This window comes from Galeopterus variegatus, unplaced genomic scaffold (assembly GCF_000696425.1).
Source record: "Galeopterus variegatus unplaced genomic scaffold, G_variegatus-3.0.2 Scaffold115, whole genome shotgun sequence".
NCBI lineage: Eukaryota > Metazoa > Chordata > Mammalia > Dermoptera > Cynocephalidae > Galeopterus > Galeopterus variegatus.
The window spans coordinates 590,313-608,307 of NW_007726226.1; the positions used below are offsets into that span (position 1 = coordinate 590,313).

Below are 17,995 nucleotides of genomic sequence, written 5' to 3' on the forward strand. Positions count from 1 at the left end.
GGATATATTCCCAGCAGTGGGATAGCTGGGTCATATGGTAGATCTATCTGCAACTGTTTGACGAACCTCCATACCATTTTCCATAGAGGCTGCACCATTTTGCAGTCCCACCAACAATGTATGAGAGTTCCTTCGTCTCCGCAACCTCGCCAGCATTTATCATTCATAGTCTTGGATATTAGCCATCCTAACTGGGGTGAGATGGTATCTCAGTGTGGTTTTGATTTGCATTTCCCGAATGCTGAGTGATGTTGAGGTTTCTTCTAAGGCCTCTGTCTTTGGCTTGTAGATTGCCATCTTCTTGCTGTGTCTTCACATGGTTGTTCCTCTGTGTGTGTCTGTGTCCTAATCTCCTCTTCTTATAAGGACACCGGTCATATTGGATTAGGGCCTACCCAAATGACTCATTTTACCTTAATTACCTTTGTAAAGGTTCTGTGTCCAAATACAATCCCATTCTGGGGGTTAGAAGTTCAACATATGAATTTTGAGAAGACAAGTCAACCCATAACCCTCTGTCTTAAGGGGCAGCCCATTGGTGACCTGCCAGAATGCAGGCTCAGCCTTGCCAGATCTTCCAGGTCCCAGCTGGAAATTTTGATCTTAACATAAAATCTCCCAAGTTTTGTACTGGCAACAATTTCAAATTAAAAAACAAAAACAAAAAGCACAGTGTAATTTGTGGTCTGCATAAGGCCATTGATAAACCAGTTGATCACCTCTTGTCTAGACTGTAATTTCCTCAGTGGCAGGGCTGTGTTCTGTAGCTTTCTAGTCCCTCTCAGCCATTCCTTGCACAGTAGAATCTTAACAAAAAGCTCATCATTGGGGCCGGCCCGGTGGCGCACTGCTACAGTGCGCCTCTTGGGAGCGCAGCGGCGCTCCCGCCGAGGGTTCGGATCCCACATACAGAACGGTTCCCGCTCACTGGCTGAGCGAGGTGCGGGCTCAGCACTGAGGGTTGCGATCCCGTTGCCGGTCTCGCTCCGGTACGGGCGCGACACTGAGGGTTGCGATCCGTTGCTGGACATGAAAAAAGACAAAAAGGAAAAAAAAAAAAGCTCATCATTGAATGACTAAGCTCTAATTATACAACCTTGTTTAAAGTAGGGCACACGTATAGAAATCCTGCACATTTGCATTCATGCTGTGCTATAAAATATCATAAGCTGCTGTAACTGTCTTCGTCACCATTTATGCCAAAGCTCACAATTGTTCAACTCCTCACAGGCTTAATGTTATCACCATTTTACAGATGAGGGAACAACAGACCCAGGTCTGCTCGTTTATCCACATGTGTGGAGCAACCTTCTTTCATTGTATCATCTCTCTCTTTGTTCTCACAAATGATTGTTATATCAGAATAACACTACTGTTACTTGAGTGTTCACTGTGGGCTGTTTACTGCATTATCTCATTTAATATTCACAGTAACTCTGTAAGGGAAATGCAAGCAAATTACTCAAGGGAAACATTCCTGAAAACCTCAAATAATTCAAAACTGGTGTAATTCAAAACTCACCTGAAAAATGACAGGTATTTCTGATTACCTGTTAGAATAGTACTGTTTTGTTATGCTATAACATAAACACGGTTTACATTTACAATCACACTGCTTTTCAAGGTCCTTGACAAACTTTTAATTTGGCAATTTGGGGTTATTTCAGATTTCACACATAAAGTAAAACAATAAATATTTTTACATCATGATATTTCAAATTCAAATGATTCAAATAAGGTCATACAGTGTTTTTTCCCATTTTACAGACAAGGAATCTGAGGCCCAGAGAGGTTAAATAACTTGCCCGTGACCAAATAGCTAGAAAATGACTCTTAACCATCTCTGAACCACCAGACCAGCTCTATTTCTCTAAGGTGAGACCTGTATTAGATCTTTAGGGTTACTCCAAATGCCCAGCAGGGCCCAACCAGAAATGAATCCATGGAAGCCCTTGGGCTTACCCAGAGAAGTCAAGGAAAACTGAGCCTTTTCTCTCCCACTCCTTCAAAGTTCAGAATTTATTCCTATCCCTCAGTTCCTGGATCTTCAAGTATGGTCCCTTCTATACCATTCCAAGGGATCATCTCACCCCCAAATTTTCTTCTCCTGCTACTTTCCTGGTCCTGGATGCTCCTTGGGGAGCCTGTTACAAAGGAAAAGGGGTGAGGCTTGCTTTCTGTCCAGTCACACAAGTGTGCCAGGCTGGGCCCTCAGTATAACCAGATAGTTATTGTGCGCCGAGATGGTGATAAGGCTCACAGTGTGCCCTGTGGGAGCAGCAAGCACATCTGTTCACCTCCACATTCCCAGTGTCTGGCCTCAGAGATAATAATATAAGCGACATTATTTTGGGGGTATCCATGTGCCAAGCCCTGGTACCAAGCACATACACCCATGATATCCTTTTTGGCCCCTGCTGCTTGATGAGGTAAACACTATCCCACTGATTTGCTTATGTCTATATTATGGAGCACGAACATACATGCCAGGTGGCTCAGAGATATTGGTCCAAGGCAGCACACCTGTCTTTCCCTCAGAACAGAAACAGTAGGGCAGGAGGATAGGTCAGCCTCCCCAGGATGCTCTTTTGGTAGCAACTGATGGAAACACAACTCTAACTAACTTGAGTAAAAATAGGAATTTATTAGAAAATACAGAGGAAATTCTACAAGACTCATGGTGAGAGGTCCGGACTGTTTCTTGTTAGTTCAACTGCAGTTGGTCACAATTATAATTTAACCAAAGTCTTCACTTTTGTATCACATTTGACTCTCAACATTTGTTATCTTGTTTGATTTTCAGAAGGCCAAGAAATAAAATAATAATAGATAATGCTTTTATACCTCTTGCCATGTGACAGGCCTTATCCTAGGAACATTAAATCTCATAACAACCTTCTAAGGTAGGTTCTATTTTTATCACCCCCATTTTGGAGAGGAGGCAGCTGAGGGAGGAAACTTGTAAAAGGTCCTACAGCTAGTTCATGGGATTTGAGTTCAAGCAGCTATGCTTAAGGCTGATATAGTAGCCAGCAGGTCTCTACTGAGCACTTGAATTATGGCCAGTCTTGACTGAGATGTACTGCAAGTGTGAAATACATCACTGGGTAGCACAGACTTAGTACTAATTAAAGAATGTAAAGTGTCTCAATAATTTTTACATTGGTTACATATTGAAATGATGGTATTTGGAATAAATTGGGCTAAATAACATAAATAAAATTAATTTCACCTGCTTCTTTTTACCTTTTTAATATGGCAGTGAGCTCATGTAAAATGACATGTGTCTGGTATGATTTTCCTATTGGGCTTAAACACGTTGTGCCACTACTCTGGTCTGCCTCGTGGAGGCTGGCCCTCAAGAGACGCTGGATGCAGGAGTCTGAACACCCTCAGGCCTCCTTCCCTTCTTCTCACGTCTCATACAGCAGTTGCATTCTGCAACTTCAGTACTTGGTCTCCACATGGCTGGAAAACAGCCATAGGCAGGTGTGAAGGTTGATGGCTTTGTCTTCAGCTGCTCCAGAGCCTGACTGCTGCCCTCCTTGTGCAGAGGAGGCAGCTGGGGCTCAGCCCAGGCCCCAGAGGGGTTGGCTGCACTGCCCACCACATTATACACCATGTTTGTTGAAGAGCTTGGGGTATAAATATCAGAAGATAGAATTCTGTAGTTCTAATATCCAAGCTGACTTCCTTTGTGCTTTCAGGAATGTTTGCTGAGACAAGGCCCGCGAGATCCTGGCTTCTGAGACCTTGTGAGGTCATGATTTGTCCTTGGACAGCTTTTTCTAGGCTGAGCCAGAAATGGGGGAAGAGAAATGAGGGGAAGCAGATCAGATATTTTCTGGGGCTTCCTAGCAAGTCGGCCCCATGACTTTTAATGCTATATATTTAGACTTTTCAAGCTGGAGAGTTTCCAAATGGGCATTGATCTTGAGATCCCACAAAAGGGACATTTCTCCAGCACTATGTAAGGAACTGCAGCCAGCCCCTCTCTCCTCCAATGGATCTCTTCTGCTTTTCAGAGAAGCTGGAGAGGGCTGTTTCCAATTTGCTTCCTGGAATTCATGGAGGGTGTGGGGATTTTTCATTATAGAATTCGCACTTCAACCAAAGTAGATTTTTAGTGAGCTTCATCTGCAAGCAAGCTCTGTCACATTCCACGCACCAGCCTCATCCGTTTTAACTCTAAACACAGGGAGAACTGCCCTGCTGGGTCAGACTCAGGTGTCCTCCTCTACCCAGGACTAGGCCTCCCCCTGAAACACCCCAGGGCTTCCTAGAGGGAGCTCAGGACTGCAGTCCCTTAGTTCAACTGCAGTTGGTGGCAGTGACAATTTTAAACAATGTTTCCACTTCTGAATTATGTTTTGCTTTCACATCCCTTATCTTATTTGATTCTCAGAACAACCATGTAAGACAGAGGGGCAAGTGTTATATCCATTTTATGAGTGAGGAAATGGAGGCCCAGATAAGATGAAATGATTTTTCAAGTCACATGACTAGTAAGTTACAAAACTAGGACTGAGACCTGGGTCTTCTGATTCGAAGACCAATCATCACACTGGGCTTTCCTTAGTAGCCAAGTCCGGCTTTGTCATCTACACATTTACCGAAATCCTTGTGATCCTGGTGGTATTAATTATAAGAGTGACCATTTCATTCAAGGCTTTTTAGTAATTATGTGTTGAATGCTTACTGTATGCAGGCACCATGCTAGATTCTGGTGATGCAACAGAGAGCAATGGCAAAGCCCCCACTTTCCTGGACCTTCCATTCCGGGAGGAAGACAGTTAACAAGTCAAGAAACAAATACATAATCACAAATTGGGCCGACAAAAGAAGAACAGGGTGGTATAAGAGCATGAGCAGGGTGGGCAGGATGCTTTAGATCATGTGATCAGGGCAGGCCTCTGAGACATTAGATCTGAGACTTGAGGGATGAGGCAGGCGGCTGAGGGCTTCTGAAGAGAAGGTTAGGAGTAGGGGGCATTTTAGGCAGAGTTCTCTCCAACTGTGGAGCATTTACAGTGTCAAACACTGAGCTATAAGCTTCAGATGCATTATCCCATTCCTCACACTTCCACTGGATAGCTGAGGAAACCAAGTGGCTGGGTTTTTCATGGCTTTTAACCATTGCGTTAAACACCACCGCTACCTGTCAGTGTGCCATAACCTGATAACCAACAGGTCAAATTTATTTGAGCATAATTTTTATCTTCCAGTCTCTGGGGGGAGATTGTTTGGCACCCAGGCTTAGCAGCATTGCTCAAGGCCCAGACAAGTGTTCCTGGAGTTTCTACTGACAGACCACATTCAGGAAGAATCCATGAGAAACCAATGTCCACACTTCTGGCCCTTCTCACATCACAGTCTGGGCAGAGGGCCCTTAGAAATGAACCAAGGGCTGTGTCCTGTGGGCCAGGGGCAAAAGAGAACAAGAGGAAGGCTCTTCCCTGACAGTGGACTTCAGGCTGCTGCACTTTCGCTCCTAAGGTTTTCCTAGTATGTGTATGTTTATGAATCATTAGCTACTTAATTGAGAGATGAGAAGCCCGGAGACTGGGCTAATTCAAACCAGACCTAAGAACTCATCCAAGTTTAGTAGTTCATGATTCCATTTCTGGGGTTTAAGCAGCTAACAATTTTTTCCCCTTCAGCAGGAAGACTATAATGAAGCCTTTCCTATTCAACCCGCTCCTTTCCACCTCCAGAAAGGACAATTTAAGAACTAAGGTAGTTTTAAAAGATGAGGAAGGACTGATGCTTACTTTTTTTCTTTTTTTTTTGGGGGGGGGGTCAATTGAACAACTAGTTATGGAACATCTACTATCTGTAATGTATTCTGCAAGCCCAGCCTCCTGACGCAAGGGGCTGAGATAGAAAGAACCAGCCCCTACTCTAGTAGGTGAGAAGGAAGAAGGGATTAGACCTGGTTTGGGTTAGAAAAACTGAAGGAAGAAGTAGAACTTATCTGAATCAGGGGGACTCAGTGCCCTTTTGTATTAGGCCACTGCCTTATATTCTCTTCACTGTGGATTTTCTTGAGGGCAAACACTTATTACTTAAGCAAATATTTCTTGAACCACCTGCTGTGTGTGAGGAGGTTTGAAGTCAGGTGGCCAGCTGGGGTCCCTTTTCTTATGGGGGGACACATGGGAGAGGCAGCCAAACACAGTGAATTCCAGCAAGTTGTTGTAAGGGCAAGGAAAGAAACTAGTTGGCATCAAAAGGGAGAGAAGCCTGAGAGGGATGTCAGGGAAGGCCTGGAGGAAGTGACATTGAAGCTGAAACACATGGATAAAGAACCTGCAAGCCAAGAGGGCAGAGATGCCAGGTCACAGGCAGAGGGGCTGGTGCCTTGAGACAGAATGGAGCTTGGCCCCAAGCAGGCCCCAGTGGCTGGACAGGACAGGATGAGTCAAAGGAGAGAGGAGGAGCTGAGGTTGGGGCCAAGGCAGGGGCCAGGTCATTTAAGGCCTTGTGGGCCACATCAAGAGTTCCAATGTTTGCTCTTTGCAGCCAGCAGCTACTGGAGGGTCTTAGGGAGTGATGTGGCTGATTTAGATTTTTAAACAATCCTCTGACTGCAGCATGGGGTGGGAGTGGGGGGGTGGCGGTGAAACAAGTCTAGAAGAGGCTGTTGCAGGGACCATGCAAGGGCTGAGCTGATGACCCTGCACACCCTGACCTTTTGGCTCAGTCCCTGGGAATGCCCCTATTAACAATCCACAGGGGCTTGTGGTGGGGAGTCAGGGCCCAGGAGGCTGCCCCCTACCCCCTATCACCTTAGCTAAGCCAGGTATGGGCCTCTCAAAGGACAGGAGGTTTTCCTCCTCATCAATTTACTCAAAAATCCTGAGAGGAAAAGCATCAATTTTACATTTTCAAAGTCATGGGGGGGGCAGGGAGGGAGAGAAAGAGAGAGAGAGAGTGTGTGTAAAATTGTAAAATAAAATACAAGATATCAAAGACATTTCTCTATTGCTATTTGTGGCTTTGGCATATACTTCAAGGTTTCTTCTGTATTTTGGGATATTTGGGAAGAAAAATCTAGGAAATGCTGACATAATGGAAAGCATTTGGGTACCAGGGCAGCCAGATTCAAATTCAAATATAACTTCTCCCACTAACTAGTTGTGTAAACATGAGCAAATTGGCCTCTCTGAGTTTCAGTGACCTCTTATAAAACAGGGAAAAAATGACAGAGGAAGGGAACTAGGTTGAGTGGACCAAGCACAGTCTTCAGAGATACTCAGACACAGGTTTGGATGCTGCTCCTTTCCTCCGTGATTGTATGACTTTGGCTAAATCACTGCACTTCTTGGAGCCCCTGTTTTTTCCTCTGAAAAATGTTATAATACATATTCTGCTTTCATAGGGTTTATTGTAACTTTGAATAAAACAATGCAGGTAAAGAGCTTCACACAGTGCCTGGAACACAGGTTTATAATAAAGTCAGCTTGCCTCTGCCTCGGTTTCCCTATCTGTAACTGAAGGAATTGAATTAGAGGATCCCTGGAGACCATTACCGAGCTTGTGATTCTAAATTTTATTTAAAAGGTCCTGGAAGAGTTAACTTGTCTGGATTCCTTGGGGCCTTGGCTCCCCTCTAAGCATACTGCCCCCAGATCTTGTTCTTGCCCTGGTGTGGAGAGTGGGATAAGGGTGGGGCACAGGCAGGAGCAGGGCTATTTGGAGACTTGTTTTTCTCAGAGGTCCCCTGGAGACTCTCCTTTCACTCTAGGTTTGGAATCAAAATCTAGTCTCCCTGCCTGTATTTCCAAAACAGTTCTTGGTTCTAGCTGGCTGCTGGGACTCTTTTGGGGCCGCAGGAATCTCTGGGCTCCTCCCTGTGTGTCCCAGAGCCCCCCCTCCTACACCCAGGCAATGGGGCGTGGCTCGAGCCAGCTGTCACTGAGAGATGTCCCCTCTTTCAGGGCAAATACAGCTGGAGTTCAACCCCTCCTCCCTCTTGTGTGGCATGAGTGGCTGGGCGTGGAGAGAGAGGAGTCATAAACTGTGACAGATGGTTTCCCTCTGTCTCTTTCTCTCTCATCCAGCCACTTCTTTCCTGCCTGTCTTCATCTAGCTGTTCACAGGATTCTCATCTGCCTCAAAGACTCGCCCTCACCCACTTCCTTCCTCTCTTTAGTGCAAGATGTTTGTAGATTGCAGCTTTCCAAAAGATTTCAATCCTGCTTTGAAAATTCAGTTTCTATTCTGGGGGACCCAGATGTGCTGCTGCTTACAAGGAAAGCCAACCAGCCTTCCAAGTCTCTCATCAAGTAGACAGGAGAAAGAGATAGCAACTTGTAGGGCCTTGGGTATGTCAAGGTCACAGTCTTCCAGAAGCGCCTATCATTCATGTAACATTTCCACACTGCCTTATCTGCCTACCGCCTCTACTGTTATTTGTGCAACCTATGTTGAGCAAGTGACACCAGAAATATAATAAGACTACAACTTTATTTTTGCCCCACTATGTCCTGTTATAATTTAGTCAGTGAGGGGAGCTCCCTGCTCCTTTCCACTCCTAGGTAATCCCGCTTCAATCTGCATTCAAGGTGAGACTTCCTCCTGCTCCCCCAGCGAAGGTGTATGTGAGCTGCCAGAGACATCTGCTCCCTTTCTCAGCTCACCTCTTTCCAGATTGAAGGGAGAAGGGGTAAGGGGACAGGAGGAGGGTTCCTACATGTTTCTTGACTGGGATGGGATAGACTGCTCTGCATCTCTGGGTCTGGCAGCCTCTTTTGTGGGGGACTTTTGCCGGCTCTTTAGGGTTCCCATATCAGGCCCTGTAACTATAATGCCCATGAAGCAAGCAGTGCACATTTTCCTTTCAGTGGCACATCCAGGCCTCCCCTCGGCTTCTGGTTTTCTGGTATCCACCACGCATGGTTATCAACACTAGGGCACCTCCCTTTCCATAAGGATCCCTTTAGCCCAGGCCAACTCCTACTGCGGGATGTCTTTCTTGTACCTTCCATCTACCACGGGAGGGAGAGAAGGGAGCCAGTCCCCTTCCCACAGAGCAGCAGCGTGCTGGCTCTCTTTTTCCTTCCATCTAAGTGTCTGGCCAGTCTCTCACCTTCTAGCTTTCTCCTGCAGGCCTCAGACGCATGTCTATACTCCCTCTCCCCTCCCAATGACATGGGTCACATTTTTAAATTCTTGATCTGACAGGAGTGCCAAGAATCATGGAATGGTCTCTAAAACTGTTCCCTTGTCACTTCTGCACTTTGGCCTGCCCCTCAGTTTGGCAGGCAGCATCTCGTGTGTCTTGGTGCCCAGATGGCAATTCCGGTTTTAACAGCCTCTTATACTCACCCACTAAGTCCTTCTTTTGCCACCTCTCCAGAGGACTAGACACCCAAAGCTAATGTGTACTTCTGCTTACTCCTCTTTCTATACACAGGCCTTCCTTGCCCCTTGTCTCAGGGCCCTGGCTCCATGTTCCTGTGTGTGGATTGCCACAGTCTCCGTGTATGTCTGTGGGGCCTGCCCAAGGTTCTTGAAAAATGGCTCACACTACATGTGGTATGACTTCCACATCTGTGACCCTGTGCCTTCAGCTCAGGAGCAGTTTGGAGCACAAAGGGCAGTGCCTCAGGGACCTGGAAAGCACTCCTGGTGGAACGTGCACCTCCACAGGGCAGAGCATCCCCTTCACTGCACAGTTCCCACCAACGCAAAGGTCTTTCCTCACAGGTCACCTTCACAGTGAGGTCATCGCTGGCTCCCAGTGAAAAACATAAACTCCCTGTTCAAGGTTTCAATCCCCCTTCCTTTCCTTCTTTACATACATCTACATACTAAATATTTTACTTACTTATGTTTATTGTCTTTCTTCCCCTGAAAACATAAATTCCAAGAGGGACTTTTGACTTCATGCTTCACTGCTGTATTCTCAAAGAACAATGCCTGGCACTTGGTGGACACTCAATAAATACTTGTTGAATAAATGATCTACTGAGGAAAAAGAGAAATATAGTGAGTATACCCTGCTACAAATGAGCTTGCTCTTTCACAGAAAGGAATATTAGAAAGGGGTGCAGAGACATTAATGATACACTGTCACTAAATGGAGACTTTTCCTTGGCTTAATCAGGATTGAAGAAATTAAAATGAAAGTACAGTTGGCCCTCTGTCTCCGAGGGTTCCACATCTGTGGATATGGAAGGCCATTTTATTTGGGGACTTGAGCATCTGCGGATTGTGGTATCCTAGTGGTGGGAGCAGGGGTAGGAGCTGGAGCCAATCTCCCATGGATACCGAGAGACAACTATAACTTTGTTAATATTTGATGTAATGTTATTTAAAGCAGTATCTGATACTGACTAAATCATCTCTACCTGGCCAGTGGCACCATGAATTCTCTAGATAAATATCTCTATGAAATTTATCTAGAGAGGCTCTCTGAAGTCTGGAAAAGGAAAGTGGCTTGCCCAAAGTCACACTGCTGTTGAGCATCAGAGATAGGACTACAATAGGCCCCCTAAGTCCCAGGCAGCACTGTGCTGTGGCCTCCCCTCCTCTTCCCAGTAGGAGACGCCTGGTATTGTGTCCTCTTCATCTGTTTCTGAGATTAAAGATCCTGGAGGGGTCCAGAAGGAGAGGTAGTTCAGCCTGTTTCCAGGGGCAGCAGCCAGGGGCAGCAGCCAGAAGCAGCCCAAAAGCCTGGACAGGCTCCCAGGGTGAGGGGCAAAGCAGGGTCTGAAGGGATGGGAAGTTGAGGGCCCAGGAGGGAAACATGAGCTCCAAGGGCCAATGCCTGAGCAATGTCCCTGCCCTGCTGCCAGCACCACAGCTGTCGAGGCACCCCCTAATGCTTGAAGGCTCTGATTAAGTAGCTGAAGGCTGTGTGGAAACAGTGAAGTCATATGGCCAGCCGCCAAAAAAAGTGAAGGCAACAATGCTTCATATCTGGGAAGAGAAGGCAGATTGGAGGCTGAAAGGCTCAGCATTAGAGCTTTAAGAGACCTTAGAGAACATCTAGTCTAGAGGTTCTCAAAGTGGGGTCCCTAGACCACTATGAGCAGCATCGCTTGGGAACATTAGAAATGCATGTTACCCAGCCCACTCTAGAACTAATGAATCAGAAACTTTGGGGAGGGAGCCCAACAGTCTTTTTTTTTTTTAATAAGCCCTGGAAGTGAGTCTCATGCCTACTCAAGTTTGGGAACCACTGCTCTAGTCCAACCCCTCATTGTCCAGGTGGGGGAACTGAGGTTCTGAGAGGGGAAAGAAAGTTCTTCCCTAAGGTCACAAAGCAAGTTACTACTTCAGAGCTCATCCTTGTGTCAGGAAGTCATGCCTGGAGTGTTCGCCCTCCTGCTTTCATTCTTGGGAGAGAGGCTGTTAATTGCAAAGCAACAGGACCAATATGTTGAGGGATCTTGGGCAAGTTGCTTATTTCGGCTCTGGGCCTCAGTTTGTGCATCTGCACGGTGCAGGGTGGGGAATAGATAATGTCTGAGTGCACCACACACTGATCTCTGGTGAGACAGTGCTATTGTTGCCATCAGCCTTAAGGACACAGTCTAGCCTGGGGCAGGAGGGGATAGGCTCTGGATCTGGGTGGCCTGGTTCAAATCCCAGCCTACCTGCTAACTGCATGACTTAGACACATTGCTCAATTCTCAGAGCCTCCATTTTCTTACCTCTGTCTATCCTATAAGGGTGTTGTGAGGATCAATGGTATATGGAAAGCTCTTAGCACATCATGTCTGATGCACAGGAAGCACTTGGAAGAGAAGCTGTTACCATGGCTACCAGTGTTGCTCAGGTGATGGTTCACCTTCACTCAGTAACTGAATCCTCACCTCTCTCGCCTACAGCCCGGAGTCCCCCATGAGATGCAGCTAGTTGCAAATTACCACCTACAGTTCAAAGTATTTCTGCCCTTGTAACTTTCAATTCATGTCACATATTTGAATGGAACCGTGGATCATTTCTCTCCATCCACAGCTCCTCCCAGTCATCAGCCCCTGGGCCATAAGTCCTTTCTCCGTTTCAGCCACTCCAGAGGATGATAGTCTGATGATGAGTGCCTCACCCCCAAGACCCCTCCAAAGTGTTTTCTGGGTACATGACTCAGCTCATCCAAATATGTCCTCAAGATATGATGACACTTCGTCCAGCTATTTGTATATGATGCAGGAAAGAGCAAGAGACAGAAGTGCAATTGAGCCTATCCCAGCCACCACCTCCTCCTCTGCATCCCTCTGACCCACCCCCAGGTCAGCTCAGTGGCCACACTCACCTGCCACAGCTCCCTTGCCTCCCACAGGTGACCACCATGATCCCCTGGGTGCTCTTGGCCTGTGCCCTCCCCTGTGCTGCTGACCCGCTGCTTGGTGCCTTCGCTCGCAGGGACCCCCAGAAGGGCTCCCCTCAACTCATCTGCAGCCTGCCTGGCCCCCAGGGCCCACCCGGCCCCCCAGGGGCCCCAGGACCCTCAGGAATGGTGGGAAGAATGGGCTTTCCTGGCAAAGATGGCCAGGATGGCCAGGACGGGGACCGGGGAGACAGCGGAGAGGACGGTAAGCGGCCAGCGCCTGCCCCTCCTGTTCCCACCTGGGCAAAACAGCATCTGGCACAGAGAGGGTTTGTGAAGTTACTAAAGTTAGTATTAATTCCTTTCATTATAGATCAAATTAAGGTCTCTTTATAAACAGAGCAGTGTACTCTGAAAGGAACAGTGGGTCCTGTGTTCCTGCCCCTGCTATAGTTTTGATTTGTTAAGTGACTTTGGGCAAGTCTCCTGAAATATTATTCAGAACTCTTTTGGTTGCAAGTGACAGTAACCCAATTTATAGCCCCAAGTGGAATTTATTGGCTCATGAAACTATTAAGTCCAAGAATTGAGCTTCGGGAATTGTTAGGTCCAGGAGCTCAAATATCATTGTTGGGGCTCTGCTTCTCTGTGTGCGTTGGATTCATCCTCACAAAGGCTAGAAGTTCTGAAATGGCAATGTAGGTGGACCCAAGCCTACATGCTCATGGCTTGATCCACAGAGCAAATCTCAAGACGACTGGTTCTCCTTGGTCACATGTATATTCTGGACTAATCCCTCTGACATTCCTTATATCTCTGAATTTTCACCCCAGAAACCAAGTACTTTTCTGCGTCAGCAGCATCCCCAAGTATACATTTTAAGCAGTAGAGAAATATAATTGTTTTTATTTGTATGGCATTGTAACATTGACAAAGCACTTTTGACTGTGTTGATCATCTGACCGTCATACCATTCCATAAAGGAAGTATTCTTATTATCCCCATGGTGCTGATGAGGAAACTGAGTCAGAGTGATTAAGTTGAGAACAGCATGTCATAACTGCAAGAACTTGAACTTTGGAAACAAACCCGGACACTAATTTTGGCAAATGATTTAACCTCTCTCCAAACCTCAGTTTCCTCAACTCTAAAATAGGGGTAAATAATAGCACCTACCTCTCAGGGTGGTGATGAAGGGGAAATAAAATCATGGGCAAAGCAACAGTCTCAGAGTAGCATACAATAAATGTTAGTCACCTCCTGATTGACTTGCTGAGCTCCTCTAACAGGCTGGTAGCAGACTCCAAATCCAGGCCTTTTCCTATCACACCAAACTAACCATCCAAATATACTTCCTTCCCAGAAGGATAACTGTAAAAATAATGATAATAGCTTTGACCTGAAGTCTTACAGTGTGCCAATTACTGGATGTTATGGTATCTGATTCTCTGACCACAGTGGTAGGTTCCCATCTGCTTATGTGCTTCAAGCAGGGCCAGCTAGAGTTTTCCCTGAGATTTGCCTTATGGATCCTGTAGGAAAGTCTCTGCTGTTGACTTTTTCCCCTTGATCAAGAGCTATGAGAATGTAGGCTTGGGGCTGCATTAGGCCATCTATCCTGCCATGCCTTGAGTGTCTGCTGGGAATTAAGCCAGCAGACCAAATAAGTAGTGTGAGAGATGGAGAGTCCTGATATGTATAACCCAGATAAAGCCGGGTCACCTGGGGACCAGATAGCATCCAGCCACCCTCCCCCCACCACACACACAGATCCATCTCCAGAATTGTCTTGAAAGGTAAAGTCTCCTGGAGTATCACAAAAAGGTAATCAAGGAAGCACATCATATAATATACCGTAGAACTTCCTGGTAAGCTTTCTTATCTATATTCCTCCAAAAAACTCCAGTCCAAAATGATGCTATCTCCACCCTTCCTCTTCTCTTGACTTTTGTTTATTTTCAAGAAACAGCTCTGTGACCTTTCTTAGTTTTATTTTTCCCCATTCTTTTTGTTTACTTTTAATTACACAAGTAACATACAAGTACAGTCTCATGGTGATATATTCAAACAATAAAACAATACAAACAATGTGGATAAGCTCCGTAATGACTAGCCCTTCTTGTCCTCCGCTCATCCTTCAGAGGTAACCACTATTTTTTTTTTCCAGAGGTAACCACCATTAATTGGTTAGGCGTATGTTCTTCCTGGCCTTTTTCTATGTATTTACATGTATATAATAATACCAAGCATTGCTAGGCACTTAACATAAGCAATCTGTTCCAGCAAATTAGATGTTCAGTGAGCAAATACTATTTGGAAATCTATTTCCCAGTTATTTAAAATAGAAAACATTTAAATGCATTACGGGTTAACCGAAAACTCTAAAACACAGTGAAATGCTTACATCTGTACATATAAGAAACAGAGTACCTTGTTAGGATGTAAAATGCCTAAAACATTACTTCTTTGATCATCCAGTTCATATGATTGTACAGTTGCCTGTATCCCAGTGATGCTAGGATGCTTGTTAGCACCAGCAGCCTTCAGAAACAGGCCCCTTGATGGACATTCCACATGCTTTTCAAGACATCTGCCCCTAATTCTGCCATGCTATCAATTGTACCAATTGTACAGTTGTACTCAGATGTAACTCAAATCTGTATCCATATGTTTTGTTTGAAATATTGAATTGAAGGTACATAAATATAAATATCTCCTATATAATCATTGGTCCAAAATGTTATTGAGAGAAATGTACATTTTTTGAAATATGAGTATTAAAAACCAAGAGGCATTTCACAGGAAAATGTTATTGGGGAAAAGTGTTCTGCAGGATATCTTGGTTAGCATTTAGTGAGTGTTTTCAGTAGGCCAGGCACTCTTTAATACACTTAAATGGGTATAGAAATATTTAGCACTGTGGTTTCCTTTTAACATAAAAACGTTCTGCCACCTGCTGTTTCCTCCTAACAGTATATTTTAGAGAAGGATTTATGTAATGTATGTAAATCTACCTCATTTTTAAAATTTCTGTGTAGAATTCCACTGTATGGATGAACCATAATTTTCCAATCATTTCCCTTTGGGTAGGCATTTAGTTGTTCCTATTTTTGCTATCATAATCAATGCTGCAATAAAACCCTTATACATGTGGGCAGGGCTCTTGTGCACTAGGCAGGGATCTTACTAAGATCAATGTTTTGAAGTCACAAGGCTTCTTCCAGTTCTATTCTCAACCCATTACCAGCACAGCCTATTGAAGGATTGATCTGGCAGAAAAACTAGACTCTTCCTTAGACAGCAGGAAAAGGAAAGTGTATGAATTGTTAAAAGTTATTCTTTTTGCCCCAATCCACAATGATTCTGGAAGGTAAGCATCACCATTCCCATTTTCCAGATAAGAGTGGGAGAAGTGCCCCAGGTTATACCATGAGGATTTGCACCCATTTTTATGTGACTCCAAAGCCTTCTTGTTCTTTCCATTATCCAAGGGCTGCCGCTCCAAGGATGGAAAGCCAAGGCCCACAGCCTCTGCCTAGGCCTCTGAGGGCTCCTCCATAACACCAGCTGCTCTGTCTTCCAGGTCCACCTGGCCGAACAGGTAACCAGGGAAAGCCAGGACCAAAGGGCAAAGCCGGGGCCATTGGGCGGGCTGGCCCTCGCGGCCCCAAGGGGGTCAGTGGCACCCCCGGGAAGCATGGCACACCAGGCAAGAAGGGGCCCAAGGGCAAGAAGGGGGAGCCGGGCCTCCCAGGCCCCTGCAGCTGTGGCAGCAGCCGTGCCAAGTCAGCCTTCTCAGTGGCAGTGACCAAGAGCTACCCACGGGAGCGGCTGCCCATCAAGTTTGACAAGATTCTGATGAATGAGGGTGGTCACTATAATGCATCCAGTGGCAAGTTTGTCTGTGGTGTGCCAGGGATCTACTATTTCACCTATGACATCACGCTGGCCAACAAGCACCTGGCCATCGGCCTAGTGCATAATGGCCAGTACCGCATCCGGACCTTCGACGCCAACACGGGCAACCATGATGTGGCCTCGGGCTCCACCATCCTGGCTCTCAAGCAGGGTGATGAAGTCTGGCTACAGATCTTCTACTCAGAGCAAAATGGGCTCTTCTATGACCCTTACTGGACCGATAGCCTCTTCACAGGCTTCCTCATCTATGCCGACCAGGACGACCCCAATGAGGTGTAGAAAGGCCGGTCTTGGGCCTCCGGGCAGGAAACAAACTTCTGGACTTGTGCTTACAGAGCGAGACCTCTAAATTCTCCACTGGGGGCTGGGGGTCTCGGGATCTTCTAGCCTCAGGCCGACCTCCTCTGCCTCTTTTTTTTTTTTTCCTCATCATTAAATCCAAGCTTTTTTATTCATCCATCCATTTGTTCACTAATTTTTTGACATCTACTGGGTAACAGGGGTGGTGCTACACTCTGGGAGATACAGCAGTGAACAAGAGACACAGAGTCCCTGACCTCATGGGGCTTACATTGTAGTGGGGATAAAATTTAGAAATAAACAAAAAGTAATATAATTATTGTGTCAGGATGGAAATGAACATGCCATGGTTGAGAGGAATAGGAATAACAGGAGACAGGGAAGAGGATGAATTTTTTTTTTTAGATTTCATCTTTTTAGGTTTACTTACATACAGTAAGAGCATAAATCTTAAGTAAACAACTCAATGAGTTTTTACTTATGTGCATACCTTGTAACCTCCATGTAGATCAAGAACAGACTATTTCCAACTCCCCCACCTCCCCACCAAGGCTCTCTTAAGACCCAGGTCAGTACCAGGAAAAGATTAATATTTAAGCTGAGCCCTGAAGCAGGAGATAGAGTAATGCAAAGGTCTGGGGGAAAATGTCTCCTAGCAAAAGGAGCTGCAAGTGCAAAGGCTTTGACACAGGAAAGAGCCTGGCATGTTTGAGAAGCTGATGAAGGCCAGAGGGATGGGGCGAAATGAGAAAGGAGAAGGGCGGCATGATGCTGAGGCTACGAGATCATGCAGAACCTCACAGGCCGTGGCAAAGAGTCCATTGCACTCAAGAAAGTTTATCAGGATGCAAGAGAGAGCGTGACACTAATATAAACCCTGAATCTGCTCAAATCAGGAGTGAAGTCAGTCACAGACTTGAGCACTTTGTTATTAGTTACAAATCACTTGCAGGCCCTCTTCTCAACCAATGAGACACACCAGGATATGTGCGTGTGAACCTGAGAACCGCTGCTCTAAGCTGGCAGGAATGGATCGCCCAGGCCCAGGTGTTTCCAGTGCAGGAATCTGAGGGCATAAAAAGCCACAGTACACAATGGCTGGCACTGACAGGGCCCCATGGATCAGTCGCTGGAGAGAACTTTCTGATGGAGCCACAGCTCCCGGTCAGCTTGCTCTGACTGACGCCCAGTGGGGCCTTCAGGGACAGGGAACGCTACACAGAGTAGTTCTGGAAGGAGTGGCTCCAACTAACTGTTGTCACTGGACCACAAATGGTGTGGGATTGGGGTGGGTCTGAGAAACCCAGGAAGGGCTATGTCCCAAGTGGATCATTGTGTGGATCAGCCTGCCCAGTGCCTCTCTAGGAAGAGGCCAGCTTCTAAGCTCAAGGGGTATCTTTGTCTGTGAACAGTTCTTTTTCCTTTTTCTTTATTTTTCTTCAAAAAAAATTGTTTAGGAGAACCTTTAGCCACTTGTCTTTCTTCCCCCAGGGATGT

The 17,995-nt window shown here is 46.0% G+C and overlaps 1 protein-coding gene across 1 annotated transcript in view; it reads left to right on the top strand.

Moving 5' to 3' along the window:
* Positions 1-16,657, top strand: part of C1QTNF2 (C1q and tumor necrosis factor related protein 2) — a 19,831-nt gene extending 3,174 nt beyond the window's left edge. Inside the window, exons 2-3 of the mRNA XM_008587101.1 lie at positions 12,293-12,545; positions 15,864-16,657. Coding sequence (XP_008585323.1) covers positions 12,293-12,545; positions 15,864-16,477 — 867 coding nt within the window. The 3' untranslated portion in view covers positions 16,478-16,657. The remainder of the gene's footprint in view (positions 1-12,292; positions 12,546-15,863) is intronic.
* Positions 16,658-17,995: the final 1,338 nt, after the last annotated feature.